General features: G+C 45.1%; 2 protein-coding genes across 5 annotated transcripts in view; one reads left to right on the top strand and one right to left on the bottom strand.

The window, feature by feature from the left end:
- LOC137437575 (peptidoglycan-recognition protein SC2-like) overlaps positions 1–21,768 on the top strand; it is a 66,285-nt gene that overhangs the window by 15,628 nt on the left and 28,889 nt on the right. For 2 of the 4 annotated variants that reach the window (XM_068132010.2, XM_068132009.2), the window contains exon 5: positions 10,797–11,117. The exons of the other annotated variants lie outside the window; for them this stretch is intronic. In XM_068132010.2, coding sequence (XP_067988111.1) covers positions 10,797–10,981 — 185 coding nt within the window. In that variant the 3' untranslated portion in view covers positions 10,982–11,117. Of the gene's footprint in view, positions 1–10,796; positions 11,118–21,768 lie in introns of those variants that run through there. 4 annotated transcript variants of the gene reach the window in all.
- Positions 13,304–21,491, bottom strand: LOC137437573 (epithelial cell adhesion molecule). Its single transcript, XM_068132007.2, has 9 exons — positions 21,127–21,491; positions 17,811–17,927; positions 17,420–17,678; positions 16,085–16,153; positions 15,897–15,960; positions 15,268–15,360; positions 14,841–15,023; positions 14,537–14,587; positions 13,304–14,287 (listed from the first exon to the last, which is right to left on the bottom strand). Exons 1-9 carry the CDS (start codon positions 21,224–21,226, stop codon positions 14,252–14,254), a joined length of 972 nt encoding a protein of 323 aa, XP_067988108.2. The 5' UTR covers positions 21,227–21,491; the 3' UTR covers positions 13,304–14,251.

Below are 21,768 nucleotides of genomic sequence, written 5' to 3'. Positions count from 1 at the left end.
TGGGTGTTGGCAGATTCCATGAAATGTTCTCCTGGGACCTTTCAGACTCAACCAACTGAGTGTGGCCTCTCCCAAGCTGGAGATCGTATTGTGCAAGATTTCCCCATACATCACCGAGAGGGATGATGGCAAGAACTGCAGCACCTGACCACAAGGGCCCGAGGTTGGCTGAAAACGGCTAACTTCATCATGTTTAAGACCAACAACTCGGAAGCTCTGTAACTTTGGAGGGTGTCAAAGTAATGTAATAATTGGTCTGTAAGAGGCTGCTTTGGTGGGTTCTTTGTTGAGAGGTTAATGATTTTTTCTTTTTCTGAGTTTTCAGATTTAGGGGATTATTGTTTTTTTGTTTGTTTGTTTGTTTTTGTATACAGGATCGAGGCTCGTGAAAGAGCTAACATTTATCACACAAAAAAATAAAAACAGACACACAAAGTATATAATAAGGGGAGCAGCAGACAAGATGGGAAGAGAAGGGGGAAGCACACAAACGCAACATTTGAGCATTTGAGAGCAGGGACATCGGGAGATCTGTGCGAGGGAGAGGGCTTGGGGGGAGGAGGCGTGGGAAGGGGGGGGTGGGAGAAGGGTAAATCGGAAGAAAGGATAAGGTGGGAGAAGAAGGAGAGTTTGTAGGAGAAGTTGCTTATATTTGTAACGGCTGATATGCCGTATGGTCCAAAGTTTTTTTTAATGCAAGTTTGAGATGTTGTCGGGGCTGATAGCCTGCGAATGTTTGATGTTTTTTTTAATGCAGGAGTGATGGTGTTGTTAAGTTGGTAGCTGAGCTTACGTCTTTTAATAATACTTTCCTCTTTGCTGGGTCACATGTGACCTATGTTTGCGTTAATGGTCCATGAGGATTTTTTTTTCTTTTTTTTGTATGCAGAGTCCAGGCTTCTGTAAGAGCTAACACATTAAACACGAAAACATGCATGGACACATAAAACATACAATAAAGGGAGTGGGAGACAAGAGGAGGAGCGAGAGGGAAGCACACAAGCACAGCAACAATAGAGAACAGGGACATCGGTAGATCTCTGGAAGGGAGAGGGGGGGAGAGAGCACTGGGGGGGGGGGGATAGGGCTGGGGGAGGAGGGGGGAGAGGGCTGGGGGAGGAGGAGGAGGAGGAGGAGGGAGAGGTACACAGTATGAAACAAATGGACACTACTAGGAATTTCAGGAAAGAAGTTTGAGATTGAAAGACGTGAATTTGGGGTGTTTTAATGGGGATAGAAAACATCAAGGTTTTGGATGGTTGAAGACAAGAGATGGTGGTGAACAGCTGTTTTAAAGAACTGGATGGGAGGAGTGGGATTGAAGAGAGTGTGGGAGTTTGTTCCAGAGGCGGGAAAAAAAAGAGGAATGAAAGAGTGAAGGTGAGCAGAGAGTCTTCATTTTGGTAATTTCACCAGAAGAGGGTTGCTGGCAGATCTTGTGCGTCTTGCATGAATATTTGGGGGACAGAGCACAGATTGAGCAGGGGGAGCTAGGCCGGAGAGGAGTCGATAGAAGACAGAAATACCACCAACCTGCCTGCGGTGAGAGAGAGAAAGGTCCTCAGAATCAGCTTAATCGCAGGAGATTCCAATGATTCTGAATGCTTTGGTTTCAACCGCGTGGAGCCGAGCTAGGTGTGAGGCAGGAGCACCAGCCCAGAGTGGAGAGCAGTATTCCATCAAGCTGCGGGTGAAAGCCTTGTATGTGGTGAGAAGCTCAGCATTGCCCAGAAATGACTTCGCATGACGGAGGATGCCCATTTGGAAATTGGCTTTGGAGGCCAGCTTGGAAATGTGGTTTTCCCAGGAAAGATCATGGCAGATAGTGAGATCCAAAAGCTTGAGTGACAGAACTTCAATAGGATTGTTGAGAAAGTATATGGGAGGGTTGTCCAGGCGGTCTTTTCGGAGAGACAGTGTGAGTGTGAGATTTGTCAGGATTGAAAGACATGTTCCACTTGTTTTACCAGTTTGTGATTTTATCCAGATCGGCAGAGTGAAGAGGCTGCTGCCTGCTGAGCTGAGGGTTGGGATATGGAGCGGCAGAGAGTGCAGTCCTCTGCAAAGAGATAGAGAGCATTTTCCAGAGAGTCAGAAAGATCATTGATTAAACCAGAAAAAGCACAGGGCCCAGAACACTGCCTGCCTTGAGGAACTCCAGCCTGGATAGGAAGGGGGAGATGAGAGAATTCAATTCAGGGCCACACAATGCACATCACCTGACCGTGGGTACCACCACATGCACTAATGCTAAATAAGATCAGCTTTCCAATGGTACCATCCTAATTATTATATGACAGCATGAACCATGACGTCAAAGCCCGAAGTCCTGTTTCTTTTTTTGCATGATGGATGGACAGATGCTTCTCCTTTTCGTAATAGTATCACCTGTTCCCCCTCAGAATAAAAAAGTGACAGTATCGACTTCCTTCAGCAGTGGTTAAGTGGTTAAACCACTTACACGATTCACTGTGTGCAGGTGAAAATTGCAAGTTTCCCCATTCGCACTGGTGGTGGGAAGGAGGGAGGGTGTGGGGGGCAGGTATTATTTATTTTGTGCCCATGACAAAACCCGGGGTCACCTGAGCATATATGAAAAAGTTGGTGGAGATTGCTTTCAATTATATTATAATCAGAAATATACATACGTACTCCAACCAGCTCTAATTGGTGGAGCCCAACAAGCTGTTTCATGAGCCTAAACTTTATACCAAAAAAATTGCCTGATTTTGGTCTGATTCTTGTTTGGCAAGGTGACCAAATGATGTGGGATTTTGCTTGGTCAGTAGTGAGCAGTCTTTTTATTTTATTTTTTATTTTTTTTTTCCTTTTTTTTTTTTGGTATACAGAATCGAGGCTCGTGAAAGAGCTAACATTTATCAAACAAACAAATCAAACAAACAAGCAAACAAAGCACATAAAAAGGGGAGCGGTCGACAAGATGGGGAGAGAAGGGGAGGAAGCACACAAACACAACATCTGAGAGCAGGGACATCGGGAGATGTGTGGGAGGGAGAGGGCCTGGGGGGAGGCAGGATAGGTAGAAAACACAAGGACACCAAGGACTTCCAGGAAAGAAGTCAAAAGTCACCTCAAAAAAGTGGATTTGGGGTGAAATTAGCAGGGGTAGAAAAGATCAAGGTTTTGGATTGGGGAAGATAAGAGATGGTGGTGAACAGCCGTTTTAAAGACCTGGAGGGAGGAGTGGGATTGAAGAGAGTGAGGGAGTTTGTTCCAGAGGCGGGAGAAAAGAGGAATGAAGGAGTGAAGGTGAGCAGAGAGTCTTGATTTTGGCAGTTTAACCATAAGAGGGTTGCAGGCAGATCTTGTGCGACCTGTAGGAATATTTGGGGGACAGAGCCCAGAGAGAGCTGGGGGAGCAAGGCCGGAGAGGAGTCGGTGGAAGACGGAAAGACCACCAACCTGCCTGCGGTGAGTAAGTGAAAGGCCCTCGGAGATAGCGTCATCGCGGGAGATTCCAATGATTCTGAACGCTTTGGTTTCAACAGCGTGAAGACGAGCTAGGTGTGAGGCAGGAGCACCAGCCCAGAGGGGAGAGCAGTACTCCATTGAGCTGCGGATGAAAGCCTTGTATGTGGTGAGGAGCTCAGGTGTGCCAAGGAAGGACTTCGCACGACGGAGGATGCCCAGTCGGCGACTGGCTTTGGAGGCCAGCTTGGAAATGTGGTTTTCCCAGGAAAGATCATGGCAGATAGTGAGACCCAAAATCTTGAGTGACAGAACTTCTTGGAGAGGATTATTCAGAAAGTAGATGGGAGGGTTGTCCAGTCGGTCTTTTCGGAGAGACATCGTAAGAGTGTGAGATTTGTCAGGATTGAAAGACATGTTCCACTTGTTTGCCCAGTCTGTGATTTTGTCCAGGTCTGCAGAGAGTGAGGAGGCTGCAGACTGCCGATCTGAGGGATGAGGAATGGAGCGGCAGAGAGTGGAGTCATCAGCAAAGAGATAGAGAGGATTTTCAAGAGAGTCAGAGAGATCATTGATGAAGACCAGAAAAAGCACAGGGCCCAGAACACTGCCTTGGGGAACTCCAGCCTGAACAGGAATAGGAGATGAGAGAAACCCATTCAGGGCCACACGTTGACTACGACTATAGAGGAAGTCCGCCAGCCATGCGTGGAGATTTCCATGGATACCAAAGGAGGAGAGTTTGGTGAGCAGAGCGGGGTGCCAGACCGTATCGAAGGCACGTGATATGTCGAGGGAGACGGCTCTAATTGGTTGAGATCAACTGCTGCTTTGGCCGGTTTAACCTCAAAACATCCATTCTGGCACTGCACGAACAGCTCGATGGTTGCACAAGTTCCAGAGATGCAATCTTGGTTGTGGATGCTCAGAGTATTGCGATGTGCGTATACTTTGACCAAATTCCTTGTTTGTGTTACGGATTCGGCCCTAATTATTGTGGGTATTATTATTATTGTTGGTTCTCAGTAAGGGTTATTGTGGTTAAAAGGTTTAAAAGCGCTCCTGGTAAAATGTGGCCGGAAATCCGGGTCGTGACCCGGAAGAGAAGAGGAGCGAAGGAGAAGAGGCGGGAGGAGATCGTGAAGAGACGTTTTTGTTGAGGCTCCGGACCGAGCGGTCGAGCGTACAGTGCGAGTGAACCTTGCGTCGTTGAAAGGAAGTTCGTGCGATAGGAGATATCGCCGGAGTGCTGTGGAGCCTGTGTCGTCGGGTATCCTCATTGAGGTTCCGGAGTATCCTTGCCTCAAAGCTCCGGTTCGAGTAAAAGCCGTCCGCCATCTTCGCCACGCGCGCAACCTGCAGTGAACAGGTTTTTGTCGCATCGGCCGGGCATTATTCCCCGGTGGGTTGCCGGGGACGGCTGTGCAAGAAAGTGGCTTTTGAGGATCATACGGAGACTCACTGATTGAACCGCAAACATGTACGTCGGAGCGCGTCTTTGGGAGGTTTCCCATTCCACCACTATTGTGCAGGGTGTTGGACCACGTGACCTGTGGGTTGCTTCGTTCGTCCACGCCTCAATTGATTGTGATCGGACATTGATCCAACGATCGCTGGAGCGAGTCGACTTCGCCTTGGAGGGGTACAGAGACATTGGGTGAGTGCTGTGAGTTGGGGTTAAAGGAATAGATAAGGTTACTATCTTAAGATTTGATTGTAGGGTTGATTGCCCCCATTGTTGTATGGCTCTTTTTGTGTGATTTATAATATATTTATTGTTTGTTCATCACCCTTGGTGTGGTTTCATTACTGATTAATTTCAACCAAGGAAAACATATCTTTCTGCCAGGGACCCTCTCGGGGTTCGGAGGTTTACCGAGACCAGGGGATAGGGGAGGACCCCATAACAGAAATTGGGGGCTCGTCCGATATCTAAAATTCCCTAGATTTAGTCCGGGAAAGAATTCCTTAACATTATCAAATTTGGAACTTGTTCCAACATTCCCAAATTTTTCCAAAAAAAACAAACAATTTTTTTTTTTTTTTTTACATTTCTTGTGTGAAGGTTAACAGGTGTTAACAATAGTCACCATGGAGTTTGACGCAGAGAAGTTTGCAGTGACCCCGAGTGAAGCACAGTTCAGAGCGTTAGTAAAATCGGACCTCGGGAAATTGGCCAAACATTTTAGCTTGGAGGTCCGAACTAATATGAGGAAGGCAGAGATGCAGACAGTGGTGATACAATCTATGGTGCGATTAGGAACATGGGAAGAGGTAGCCCGGGATTGGTTACCCGAGGAACCAGAAGAGGTGGAGCTCCGGAAACTGGAGTTGCAATTGCAGAGCGAGGAAAGAAGAGCAGAACAGGACCGAGAACTCCAGGAAAGGTTAAAAGCAGAGGAAAGGAAAGCAGAAAAGGAAAGAGCAGAACAGGAACGAGAACTCCAGGAAAGATTAAAAGCAGAGGAAAGGAAAGCAGAAGAGAGAAGAGAAGAGAAACAAGCAGAAGAAAGGAGAGCTGCAAGGGAACTCGAAGCAGAGGAGAGAAAAGCCGACAGGGAGTTAAAAGACCGTGAATTGGCTTGTCAGCAGGAAATTAAAGTCAAGGAGCTGGAGTTAAGGAGAGAACGGGGAGAGGTACCATCCCTGCTGACTGGTTCGACACCTAGCCAGAACAACTGGGATGTGGGCAGACATGTGAGGCTGGTTCCACCCTTCAATGAAAAGGAGGTAGCGAAGTTTTTTTCCACACTTTGAGAAAGTGGCTCGACTGTTAAACTGGCCTGAGGAGTACTGGTCCATACTAGTGCAAAGTGTTCTGGTGGGTAAAGCTCAAGATATTTATTCGGCTTTACTGATTGACCAATGTGCAGATTATGAGGTATTAAAGAAACACATTCTCAAAGCCTATGAATTGGTCCCGGAAGCTTACCGGCAAAAATTCCGGAATGCCAGGAGGAGGGAGAATGAGACACATGTGGAGTTTGCCAGATTGAAAGAAACCATGTTTGATAGGTGGTGTGATTCAAAAGGAGTTGGAAAAGACTTCAAACTATTGTGACAATTGATCCTGGTGGAGGAATTCCAACAGTGTGTCCACGAGGACATTAACGTTCATCTGGAGGAAAGGAAAGTACCAAAGCTGTATGAGGCAGCAACCATGGCAGATGACTATGCCTTAACACACAGGATGGGGTTCCACAAACCGAACTTCTCGCCCAGACCTAGCCAGGGGAGCTGTGGTACATCAGGGGCGGATAATGAAAGTCCATGGGGGCGGCCTCGAGATGAAAATGAGGACCACTCTGACACCACGACTTCTAGAAATCAGAAGACTGCGGTTCCAAGACAGACCTATCGTCCGGGGGGCTCGAGGCAGACCACCGCCCCCATGCCTTGGCAGACCACGAGGTTCTCCTCCGTGCCTACTTGTACTTTTTGCCATAATCCTGGACACTTGATGTCCAACTGTTATGCTCTGGGAAAGGAAAATCAGGAGTGGAGTTCTACCAGTACGACTCCAAATGCGATGGCCATTGTGAGAAATCGCCCTCAAAAGGGTTACCAACCATTTATTTCAGAGGGGTTTGTGTCACTGGATGGAGCCTCGACTAACCGGTGACCGGTTAGGATATTGAGGGACACAGGAGCACATCAATCTTTAATGCTTGAAGGCATCTTGCCATGGTCCAAGGAGACGGCAACTGGGGATAGTGTTCGTTTACAGGGGATTGGTCGCTGTGTTCATGCTCCACTTCATGTCATCCATTTGGAGTCTGATGTGGTGTCAGGACCGGTCACTGTCGGTTTACAAGCCAAGTTTCCTGTAGAGGGAGTATCGGTTGTTATCGGGGAATGATTTGGCCGGTGGTCAAGTCTATGGTAACCCGATAGTTGTTAAAAAGCCCAGTAGGGAAAATAACACCACACCAGTTAGGGTTGGCAACAAATTTAGCAAGTTATTTGGAGGTGGACTGAACTTGAAAACAAAGGAAGATGTTCTGGAGTCTGCCTTCAGCAAATATGGACCGCTTTTGGAAGTGCTGCTGATAAAAGACAGGGAGACACAAAAGTCAAGAGGGTTTGGCTTTGTCATGTTTGAAAACTCAAAGGATGCCAGGGAGGCAGAAAAGGATCTGAATAGCAAGGAGTTGGAGGGTAGGACCATCACAGTAGGGAAGGCATTTCCTAGGGGTTGAGGGGGCTACAGAGGAGGACCACGGAGTAGTAGTGGTGGTGGCCGCAATCGATATTATTATGGAGGCTGCCAGAGTTATGACAGCTCCCGAAGGAAGGATTATCAGAGCAGTGGCCGAGAAGGAGACCGCCATTCAGGTGACTACTGTGACAAGTGGTCCAACCGTGATTGTTTGGAAAGTTAGAAAGAGTTGAAGCACTGAATGCTGTGGAGCAGCCGAGCCAAGATTCCTACACGGGTTAACCGTGAACGCCACATTCCGAAAGGCGTCCATGTAGTGAATATGTCCAGGCCTCACCGCCCAACCACCATGGAAGCTGGCCCTCAGCTCGGCCTCCCAGAAAAGGTGCTATCGATTGGCTTGACTTTGGATTTTTGATCAACCCCTTAACCTTCATTCAAAAGAAACTAAAAGTAAAAATCAGAGGTTGATGTGAGGGAGTTTGGCTTTGCAGGGGTAACTTGGAAATCGAACATGTAAAGGACAGGGACAATGTCGTTACTGATGCTTTGTCCAGAGTGAATTAACTTTGGAAATCTCTGTAAGTTGTTCGAAGTTTTGTTGCTTTATTTTTGGGGAAACATTGATTACTTGTGTTGGTTTCAAGAATTTGCCTACCAAGAAAGTTTTCGCTGTGTTCAAACTTTCTTTCTTGAGGGGGGAAAGTGTTACGGATTCGGCCCTAATTATTGTTGTGGGTATTATTATTATTGTTGGTTCTCAGTAAGGGTTATTGTGGTTAAAAGCGCTCCTGGTAAAATGTGGCCGGAAATCCGGATCGTGACCCGGAAGAGAAGGGGAGCGAAGGAGAAGAGGCAGGAGGAGATCGTGAAGAGACGTTTTTGTTGAGGCTCCGGACCGAGCAGTCGAGCGTACAGTGCGAGTGAACCTTGCATCCTTGAAAGGAAGTTCATGCGATAGGAGATATCGCCGGAGTGCTGTGGAGCCTGTGTCGTCGGGTATCCTCATTGAGGTTCCGGAGTATCCTTGCCTCAAAGCTCCGGTTCGAGTGAAAGCCGTCCGCCATCTTCGCCACACGCGCAACCTGCAGTGAACAGGTTTTTGTCGCATCGGCCGGGCATTATTCCCCGGTGGGTTGCCGGGGACGGCTGTGCAAGAAAGTGGCTTTTGAGGATCATACGGAGACTCGCTGATTGAACCGCAAACGTGTACGTCAGAGCGCGTCTTTGGGAGGTTTCCCATTCCACCGCTATTGTGCGGGGTGTTGGACCACGTGACCTGTGGGTTGCTTCGATCGTCCACGCCTCAATTAATTGTGATCGGACATTGATCCAACGATCGCTGGAGCGAGTCGACTTCGCCTTGGAGGGGGACAGAGACATTGGGGGAGTGCTGTGAGTTGGGTTTAAAGGAATAGATAAGGTTACCATCTTAAGATTTGATTGTAGGGTTGATTGCCCCCATTGTTGTATGGCTCTTTTTGTGTGATTTATAATATACTAGGGCATGCCCGTACTATATATATAGGACGTGCCCGTAAGTGCGTGATGTTACCGTACAATGAATGTATCGTCCCGACGCCGCAGCTCGGATGGCGCTGCAGTTAATCGGGCCCCCAAATTCCTCATCGACGATAACTAAACAATATATTATATGAATCGCACCGTACATACCTCCTTCTAGATCTTGTTCTTGTCTTGATATACTCACTCAGGCTCACTCTATCACGACTGAGTCCTCCCAGCTCCTCCAAATGGCGCCCGCTAGCCGCTACGTAAGTCCGGAAGTGACGTCCTCATTTGACTGTCCGGAAGGTCGCATATCGCAGGAAAGCGAAAGAATCGCAAATTAGTTTTAATTTAATTAGTTTTAAAACATAGTTTAACGCCAACATAGCGCCAACATAGTTTGCCGACGGGAAATAAATGAATACGCTCTCAAATGTGCCATCCGAGGCAGAGTGTGTTCGCCACGTTCGGCACACGTGATAGCTCGCTGCTCTCTGATTGGTTGAATCGTTTTTTGGACATAGCTCGGTAACTACTTCTGCGATTAATTTAAAACCTTGAAAAGGCACATCCTCGGGTCCCCAGCAATATACCTGGCAAGTTTAAAGTATATCGGACCCGTGGTTGTCGAGAAACAGCGGTCACAGACAAACAAACATACACACAGAGATTACTGGAATTATAGATAGATTATTGTTTGTTCATCACCCTTGGTGTGGTTTCATTATTGATTAATTTCAACCAAGGATAACATATCTTTCTGCCGGAGACCCTCTCGGGGTTTGGAGGTTTACCGAGACCAGGGGATAGGGGAGGACCCCGTAACATTTGTCACATGAGAGGAAACGAATTGAGAGTTGCTGATTCAGAAATACGATCAGGCATATTCAGAGCCCCAGGAAAGCGAAAAGGTTTCTTTTAGTTGGGCAGCATCAGTGTTTTGAAAACGGATCTGGTTCCTCCAGAAACAAAGCTAAATGTTAGACATACTTCCATCAACTTATTAACAAAATAAAAAGAAAAGCTGCAGTGGAATGAATGAAGCATCAATTCGGCTTTTTTGTCCCCCGTCGCACGACGGAGCGAAAGGGGGACTATGGTTCTACTCTCCGTCCGTGTGTGCATGCGGGCTTGCGTAAGCGAAGGACCGCATTCGAATTTGGTGTGCGGGTTCACCCCACGTCAAAATCCAAGATGGCCACCACCATGTATGTCTGATGCCATGTATGTTTGAACCTTGAGCCGAATATCTTGAAAAATAAGCGAAGTACCAACTTCTAATCCAGTGTGTGGGTGTATCTAGGCACAAGGAAGAACCCTATTGAAAATTGGGTCGCCACGTCAAAATCCAAGATGGCCGCTACCATATATAATATATGTCTGAACCTTGTGAGTGGAATATCTTGAAAAATAAGCGAAGTACCAACTTCTAATCTGTTGTGTGGGTGTATCTAGGCATAAGGAAGAACGCCATTGAAAATTGGGTCGCCACGTCAAAATCCAAGATGGCCGCCTTGCGTCTCCCACTTTGTCAACTCGCATCATTTCACCGACGGGGGACCTAGGCGTAACGTTTGTTGCAATTATTTAAATCGTGGTCTTCACACAAGACCATAGAGTAGGTAACTATGGGTTCAAACCACTGATATAGTCAATCCTGAATGTTCACCAGCAGTTTAACTTGTCCTTTGTCACACAGGCAAGAAACCAAATCAGAAAGCTCTGACTGCAGCCAAAGAGCTGATCCGTTATGCCATCAATCACAATAAGTTGAAGATGAATTACAAGCTCATTGGGCATCGTCAGACCAAGATGACCGATTGTCCTGGTACTGCTCTCTACAAAGAGATATCTACATGGCCAAATTGGGTCAAACGTCTCTAAAAGGAAATGAAAAAGTTTCAAACTTTGGTTGCTAAAGAAAGCTGAATTATCTGATGTTCATGATTGTCATTAATGATGTTTTGAGTTGAATAAAAAAATGAAACTTCAGTTAACCCAAATATATTTCACAAAATCAGCTACAGCTCCATCTTTCATATATCATATTGAATAACCATGTTCGAGATAATTCTGATCCCTTGTACTCTACCATCAACATGGCCTTCGTAAGGAAAGACCTACTAGTGATATCCTCTTAAATTACGAATGTCTGGGCCTCTTCTCTGAAAGACTTTTGGGAATCCTTTGTTGTAGGCCTTGAATGATCGTTTTAAGGCCATTTTCCCCGCTGGAGTGGGGGTTAGCCTTGCAGGCCCCATGACAATCATGGTTCCCTGTTTGAGGTAATGTTAAGGCCAGATGCCCTTCCTGACGCCAACCCTTGGTCAAGCTCTTACGATGCGCAGGGATACGGTGTACCTATTCCAAACCGGGGTACACACCGTGATCATTCATCCCAACAAGCTGGTACTCAATTTGCCAACCTTGGAAGGATGACAGGCTGAGTCAACCCCCCTGGCGTTAATTCAGCGATCGACCGGGATTCGAACCCAGGATCCTAGGATCCCAAGCCGGCACCCTAACCGCTAAGCCAACACCAGGCCTTGATATCTCAAAAGCCTTCGACAGGGTTTGGCATCGGGGTGATATCCAAGCTTCCCTCCTTCAGTCTGCTCTCTCATATCAAGCTCTCTCTCCGACCGCTCTATCCCTGTAATTGTTGGTTCAACATCTCCCTCCTTCCCTATCAACAGCGATGTCCCTCAGGGTTCCATCCTGTCTCCAACACTTCCATCTTTTTATCAATGATCATCTTTCTTCTACAAATAACCAAATGCACTTGTGTGCTGACGACTCGACATCACATTCCTCCATGTTTTTCCTCATCTGCCCCCATCTTCCCTCACTCAATCTACATCTCGTTTCATCACAGCCACCTCTTTAAATTCGGATTTGGACAACATTTCCCAGTGGGGCAAATGTAATCAGGTTAAATTCAATGCTTCTAAAACTCTATCTTCCCATTTCTCTCTGGAACTCACCTCTCCAATCTCCTTTGAAAGCTCCACAAATTACATTGTGATACAAAAAAAAACCTACTAGGTATTACCCTAACATCACATTTATCCTGGAATCCACACAACACAAATAGCTGAGTCTGCCTCGAATAAATTGGAGTCCTGTTCAGATGTCGAAGATTATTCTCCTGTGAACAGTTGCTTCAACTATATAAAGGATTGATTCGTCCTTGTATGGAACACTGCTCTCACATCTTGGGAGGGTCTAGCTCCACATACTTACGAGAAAGAATTGAATCCAAAGTAATCCACTCATCAACTCTCCCAATCTGACCTCAAAACTCGACCCGCTCGAATTTCGCCGCAAAGTTTGCTCTCTCTCTTTTCTACAGATATTACTTCAGTTTCTGCTCCCGAGAACTTGCTGCTTGTGCATTTCCCCGCCATTAGTGAGGCCACAGAATACTCGACAAGCCACAACATCGCATGATTATTGTGTGGCCATTGGCAACTCAAGGACAGGCCGTTACGTTTGTTTCTTCCTCACAACTGCCAAACTACAACTCTACCTTAGCATGTTTTTCAAAACACTTATGACCTTCCTTTTCAAAAAGCAGATATTTTACTTCCTCAAAAACTCAGACTATTCTCTTTCTTCCTTTTCTATCAATGCAGTTCTTTTATTTAAGGCCTAGCATTGATGAGGACAATATAGTCCGTGACTGGAGCCTTCAACATTAAAAAAATTAAAATACTCAGAGTACCCGTGCTGCTGAGGCAGTTTCTTAGCAATGGTTACACTGGGTGGTTTGCCATTGCCTTTCCAGTAGTTACAACACAAGTTTGTAATTTTTTTTTTCATGGTGCCATTGATAGCACGTCTACTCTTCATGAAACACTGTGGGATCTTTAACGTCCAAAACTTAATGCCAGCAGATGCGACGCCCAGTTTAACGGCCATCCGAGGAACAGCACACATTGATGAATCGCACTGCTTTTGAAACACCGGGATGACAGCTTATACCTTGGTCAGGATGCAAACGCAAGCAAGATGGCTTGGACGTGAGTTTGATATATAATTAACCAAACGAAAATAGGGGACAGTACCCCCAAAGTATGCGAAATTCCACAAATCAAATAAATTCAAACAATCTACCGAATATATATCATGTGGGATAGATAATGTTGGATGAGAGATTTACAATGTGATGTTTCACAATCAAGCACGGCAAAACAAACTCATCAACACATTTGGAAGAACGTTTTTAATCGTATTTCATGTTTTACAAATCCACAAAACAATGTATCCCATCAAATATCATAGAAATACCAGAAAATTGTTTGAAAACATTGGTTTATGAGTAGTTTGCTTCATCCAGATTACAATGGCCAACCTATATTCCCCTAACCTCTAATCCTTACAAAAAGGGCACATTAGAACCGGTTTCGTTAAAGAATAATAGAACCAAGCTCCCTTGTTCCCTTCCACCCACAGGTAGAACAAAGGTTAAATCACTTAATGCAAAGTCTGCAAGCACATAATCGTCAAATCACTTGATGCAAAGTCTGCAAGCACATCGCAGCACAAAACTGGTGCATCACTAGGTTGTAAAAGTCGATTTCAAACCAGAATGTGATGTCATGCAACAGTACAACTACCTTAGAAATCACACAAAATATATAATCAATCCAAATCAAATATCTTCATTGGTGGCTAGTGCTGAACTCTTAAAACTAGCTTTTATACAAAGTGAGAGCAGATAGGAAAGCGATTGATATAAATAGTTAAACCAAAAGCGAATGAGAAAAATCAGATAGTTTTGGCATTAAAAAAAGTTAATGTGAAGAGTGAAACTCAGCAAATTTGCACTCTACAACCAATATGTTAAACCAATTACAATCAGGGACTCAACTGTAGAGCAAACAACTCAACGTTCCCACTCATATCAAATCCAGCAACATCCAAAACATTTTGTTAACAGTAAATTTTGATCAAAAGGAAATATGATAAAAACAAAAGGTCCAAGAAAAGTAGGAAGACTTCAATTTGTAAATGTCAACATGAGCAAGGGTAAAGCTTCAAAAAAGATTTCCATTGGTAAAAAGTAAAATGTAGGTCTCAAGAGCGATATTAGAAAAAATATGTACATGTCTTCCCCACCTGCTCCCCTGTACCCCCATCCGTCCTGGTTCTTCAAGCTGTTGTTAACTTCTCGTTTAACTCGTGACCCTGAAAATACAACACAAGAGTCGACGATTAATCAGTGAAGCCGACCACGTTACCTTCATAAAATCTACTTGCAGGTTTACATGCAAGCATTACGCCTTTAACATCAAAGTAAACGCCGATGAAACGAGCCTTCCATTACATTTTGGAACGTTCTGGAAAAGTTTGACCTTGCACAGGCTTAAGGTCGGTATAACTCAAGCTTGACATTTGGCCATTTTGCAGTGAACAAGCACAGGTAAAGTTACTTACGAGATAAGGATTTTCCTTCCTATTCTTCATGGATTGCTTGTACACAAGCACCTTGGGAAGGAGGAGTTATAATCAAATCAGACAATTCTGTAAAAACAAAATCTGAAAGGACAATGGCTCACAATTGTATTTGTTAACCTTTCTTTGGTGACAATTTGCAAAAGAAAAGGTAAAACTGCTTCACATGAACTCAGGAAGAGTTTACCAACTGGTGAGCACCAATGAGAGGAACAAACGAACAAAAAAAAGGAACCAATTCTATTTTATCGTTTCATAATGAGAGCAAACAAAATGGATAACTCACCGACACGATGACACAAGCGATGAGTGCAAGGACGACCACAACAACGATGATGATGATTCCGGGGGTTATGCGTTCCATGCTCATGGTCGGGGGCTCGTCGTCGTAATACCACACGTAAGCCTCACGTTTCCCCAAATCAAACACTTTCTCATCCATATCTACCAACTTCTTCTCATCTTTGAACTAGCAGGAGAAGAGTCCACAACATTCATATTTTAGTGTCTCAGATTGCAGTGGCAATTTCAAAACAATCCATGCATGGAGAAAGATTTCAACAATGCAACGAAACATTTCCTTCAACACCAACAAAAACAAAGTGAAATCTACACATATCATTTCGGATTTACAACTATTTGGCTCACAATTAACTTTGTAAAGGTTAGCGTGCATACCATACGAGATTATTTACAATGGACGACATCCAAACCTGTTTTTCCACATAGTAGGCCACGGTTCCCAGATCTGTCGGATTTGTCGTCTTATTACTGATCGTCACCATCACTTGACCATCATCAGAGAGCTGTGGACAGAGTAATAAAAATAATTTGGGTTTAAAAATAAAATGCTCACCTTGAGTAATGAAGAGAACAAACAGAACGGCAATCGAGGTGTGCTACTTGCCATGGGAAGCAAGGAGAAGCTGATGCTTTGGGGTAATAAAAGATCCGATGAAGGGTTAACACCTTTCAACCCACATTGGCACGTTATCATTTACTCAAGTCAACGGCCTGTTGATTCCATCCATTGCTCTATCTGGCCACCGACGCGGATCACCAAGACTGGTTTTCCACATACCTGGTTAAGTTTGTGGCTCCTTGGTGACAAAGCTACTTTCATTTTCCCCACCTATAAGTAGCAGTCACTTTAACCAGCAACCCCTCCATCCCCCTGCTCCTTTCTTCCATGGCAAATTTCAGTAGTTAACACAGATGCAAAATAAATGAACCTACCTTTACCTCTTCAAAATCCACTTGATCACTTGGACATAAAGTTGTTTAAAAGTAAAATGTGACAACAATAAATGGAGACGCATTCAGAAAGGGTGCACCGACATACCGTAACCTCTTGAACCTGTTCAGGTTTCAGCTTGAAGCCTTTTGCAAAAGATTGTTTGATCTTCCTGCAAATAATACAACGAAGTCAATGCGAGTTTACCTTGATGCAGGTGATGGATGCTAAACACAAAGGATCAAATTAAAGTCAAATACCATTTCAAAGACAAATCGAACCAAAGCTAAACTCACTGTTTCAAAAGTTCTTCGTCTTTGACGTCGTCATGATCCTTATTCACATAAAAATCCACCACTATTTGGCTGCAAACAAAACATTCAGATACATCGTTTTATGGCATTAAAAAATATATATTCATTCTCAAACCAATGACAAAACAAAACAAACGTACAAGTTGATTAATTCAGAAAAAAGGTAAATCCTCAATAATGGCTTATCGAGTTCCTCATTCACTTCAACAGAACGAGGAGTGGGTGTGTAGATATGGTGTGTAATCAACCCACTTCCCACATGGCATTTATCTTGGCTGTTAACAAGCACACCTTTTTTTTTTCTTTCTTTCCAATACATGGGCTAAGGCTTGTAATGGAACACGAACACACACACACACACACACACACACACACACACACACACACACACACACACACACACACACACACACACACACACACACACACACACACACACACACACAGAGACACACAGACACACACACACACACACACACACACACACACACACACACACACACACACACACACACACACACAGTTTTTTAGAAGACAATCTCATTACAGGATGGCTGTTGGCTCCCTACAGGAGCTCATCCACCCTTTGCCAGATGTTGATTTTGGTACCGGCAGGGTGTAAGTGACAGCAAAGTCAGTGAGGGGGTGTCGGGTTAGTCACTGACAACCCGATCATGCGGCAGGTAGCACAGCATTCCATGTTACCAGGGCAGTCCCTTACATGGTTACAAGGCTACATGTTACCGAAAACTCCAATGCCTTTACACAGACCAAAGAAAATGCAAACTCCATTTTCTGCTCCTTCACTACATAAGAGAGATGTCCGTCTGTGTGTCTGTCTGTGTCGCCATTTTTATCGGAGATGGTTGAACGGATCGTTGTCAAACTTTCAGAGGTTCATCAGACGCACACACACAGAAAAAATAAAAATTATGAAAAAAAGATCGTTTTTTTGGAGTTTATAATAAATAAATTAAAAAATGCTCGATAGTGCCCAAGCCTTTTTCAATTAATGATAGTTAAATACAAGTACACATTCGCATAAATAAATACAAAACAATCACCAGATATTTGAATACAAATAAATCAAACAATTCCGGAAGTGTACAAAGTTGGTAGTACGGCTTCTTCTTCTTCCTGAACGACATCACAGTTAACTCAAACGTGATGAACGCCACATTCACCCACCAGCATATATATACACATATATATATATATATAACCCCTTCCTCCTCTTCCTCTTCCTCTCCTGCCTCCTCCCCCCTTCCCCCTCCCTCCGCTCTTCCCCCCCAAAAAACATTATATTATTATACTTACAAGCAATTAACAAGACGGTTGCAGCCAGTGTCCTCGTCCTTAGGAATCCTGTCGGTACGCCGCACGCCTGCACTGTTCACACACCAGCACGTGCTGAGGGTGTCATTGCACTGCTTGGTTTTGAACACACCATCGTCATGGCATTCGGGTCTGTAGAGACCGTCCGTATCACGTCGGCCACCTTTTGGTGGTGCTCCGCTGCGACTCTTCTTGTACAGAGAGTCCCATTCGTGTTGCATGAGTTTGCACCGGGGCGTCACTGCAAACGACACGTCATCACTCAGCAATGACGTCATAGCTCAACCATCAACAGCCACATTGCCAAAGAGCCAAACAATTGGATTCAATACCAGAAGAACAGAGACGGAGACAGTTAATCAAAAGGTCTTACGTTTGTCGCAATTCACAGTTTCACCAGAAAGACTTTTCCACACGGGTTTGCATTCAGGCTCGCAAATGCTTGTGCATTTCGTGAACTTGTTGAATTGACATTTTTCCCCCAAGCAGGCTTCAGGTGGCCATGTTGAACAAGAAAGACGAACAAACAATTACAACCAAAACAAAGACCCTCACCTTGTAATAACATCAGGTTGGGATCAACGAGCCAAACAAAGGACAAGGGCGGACACACGGAATGGCGCGCACACACACACACACACACCACACACACACACACCACACACCACACACCACACACCACACACACACACACACACACACACACACACACACACACACACACACACAGAATGGTACACACACACACACACACACACACACACACACACACACACACACACACACAGAACGGTACACGCACACACACAGAATGGTACACGCACACACACAGAATGGTACACGCACACACACAGAATGGTACACGCACACACACAGAATGGTACACGCACACACACAGAATGGTACACGCACACACACAGAATGGTACACGCACACACACAGAATGGTACACGCACACACACAGAATGGTACACGCACACACACAGAATGGTACACGCACACACACAGAATGGTACACGCACACACACACGGTACACGCACACACAGAATGGTACACACACACACACACAGAATGGTACACACACACACACACAGAATGGTACACACACACACAGAATGGTACACACACACACACACACACACACACACAGAATGGTACACACACACACACACACACAGAATGGTACACACACACACACACAGAATGGTACACACACACACACACAGAATGGTACACACACACACAGAGAATGGTACACACACACACAGAGAATGGTACACACACACACACAGAATGGTACACACACACACACAGAATGGTACACACACACACACAGAATGGTACACACACACACACAGAATGGTACACACACACACACAGAATGGTACACACACACAGAATGGTACACACACACAGAATGGTACACACACACACACAGAATGGTACACACACACACACAGAATGGTACACACACACACACAGAATGGTACACACACACACACAGAATGGTACACACACACACACAGAATGGTACACACACACACACACACACACACCCAGAATGGTACACACACACATAGAATGGTACACACACACATAGAATGGTACACACACACATAGAATGGTACACACACACATAGAATGGTACACACACACACACAGAATGGTACACACACACACACACACACACAGAATGGTACACACACACATAGAATGGTACACACACACACACAGAATGGTACAATGGTACATACACACACAGAATGGTACATACACACACAGAATGGTACATACACACACAGAATGGTACATACACACAGAATGGTACACACACACAGAATGGTACACACACAGAATGGTACACACACAGAATGGTACACACACAGAATGGTACACACACAGAATGGTACACACACAGAATGGTACACACACAGAATGGTACACACACAGAATGGTACACACACAGAATGGTACACACACAGAATGGTACACACACAGAATGGTACACACACAGAATGGTACACACACACACAGAGAATGGTACACACACACACAGAGAATGGTACACACACACACAGAGAATGGTACACACACACAGAGAATGGTACACACACACACAGAGAATGGTACACACACACACACACAGAATGGTACACACACACACACACAGAATGGTACACACACACAGAGAATGGTACACACACACAGAGAATGGTACACACACACAGAGAATGGTACACACACACAGAGAATGGTACACACACACAGAGAATGGTACACACACACAGAGAATGGTACACACACACAGAGAATGGTACACACACACAGAGAATGGTACACACACACAGAGAATGGTACACACACACAGAGAATGGTACACACACACAGAGAATGGTACACACACACAGAGAATGGTACACACACACACAGAGAATGGTACACACACACACACACAGAGAATGGTACACACACACACAGAGAATGGTACACACACACACACAGAGAATGGTACACACACACACACAGAGAATGGTACACACACACACACAGAGAATGGTACACACACACACAGAGAATGGTACACACACACACACAGAGAATGGTACACACACACACACAGAGAATGGTACACACACACACAGAGAGAATGGTACACACACACAGAGAATGGTACACACACACACAGAGAATGGTACACACACACACAGAGAATGGTACACACACACACAGAGAATGGTACACACACACACACAGAGAATGGTACACACACACACAGAGAATGGTACACACACACACAGAGAATGGTACACACACACACAGAGAATGGTACACACACACACAGAGAATGGTACACACACACACAGAGAATGGTACACACACACACAGAGAATGGTACACACACACAGAGAATGGTACACACACACAGAGAATGGTGTACACACACACACAGAATGGTGTACACACACACAGAATGGTGTACACACACACAGAATGGTGTACACACACACAGAATGGTGTACACACACACACAGAATGGTGTACACACACACACAGAATGGTGTACACACACACACAGAATGGTGTACACACACACACAGAATGGTGTACACACACACACAGAATGGTGTACACACACACAGAATGGTGTACACACACACAGAATGGTGTACACACACACAGAATGGTGTACACACACACAGAATGGTGTACACACACACAGAATGGTGTACACACACACAGAATGGTGTACACACACACAGAATGGTGTACACACACACACAGAATGGTGTACACACACACAGAATGGTGTACACACACACACAGAATGGTGTACACACACACAGAATGGTGTACACACACACACACAGAATGGTGTACACACACACAGAATGGTGTACACACACACAGAATGGTGTACACACACACAGAATGGTGTACACACACACACACACAGAATGGTGTACACACACACACACACAGAATGGTGTACACACACACACACACACACACACACACAGAATGGTGTACACACACACACACAGAATGGTGTACACACACACACACAGAATGGTGTATACACACACACACAGAATGGTGTATACACACACAGAATGGTACACACAGAATGGTACACACAATACGAGGGCGTTTCCCGATCGGGACGAGCTCCTCCATATTGAAAACTCACCGTCCTCCGCCTTCGATCGAACCGCCAAGAAAACGACGCAACTCAAGACCACCAACACCTTGGCCATAGCTCCGGCAAACGGAAAACTTCGCAATGCCATCCAAAAACTCCTTCCGAGACTTAAAAGGTGCAATTCAACCCACACCTTCGCGAACTCGATCACAGCCAGGAAAGCGGCAAGGTCACACCCCTGAAAACACGCCACGGCCAGGTAACAAGTGACGTCACTCGCGCCCCGCCCCTTATGTGGACAAATCCTCTCTGTAAGTCGGGAAAATGAGCGCAAACTTCGAATCCTAAACTCAAATATCGCTTTATATCGAGAAGAGTTAACGGTGTCCACACTAATAGTACATATTTGAAAAATACTAATTAACGAATAAATTAAATTCACTCATGACGTCACTTCCGCCACACCTGCATCGCCTTATATGGGTGAGAGTTCCGATACGTCTGACGTACTTGTTTCGTTTCACCATAAGGGACGCGACGGCGATGAGTCACCAACGGAAATACCTGTTCTTTATTTACGAGGGTGTAACAAGGCTAACACTAAGAGCTATGTCTATGTGCATATCTTTGAGTTTGAGTGCTTTATCATGGGTTCGAATTCCGGCTCACCTGAACCTGTAAACTGCTGGT

Source organism: Myxine glutinosa, chromosome 12 (genome assembly GCF_964187855.1).
Source record: "Myxine glutinosa chromosome 12, kmMyxGlut1.1, whole genome shotgun sequence".
In the NCBI taxonomy this organism is placed as follows: domain Eukaryota; kingdom Metazoa; phylum Chordata; class Myxini; order Myxiniformes; family Myxinidae; genus Myxine; species Myxine glutinosa.
The sequence above is the reverse complement of the archived record's forward strand: the minus strand, read 5'-3'. Positions and strand labels throughout refer to the sequence as shown.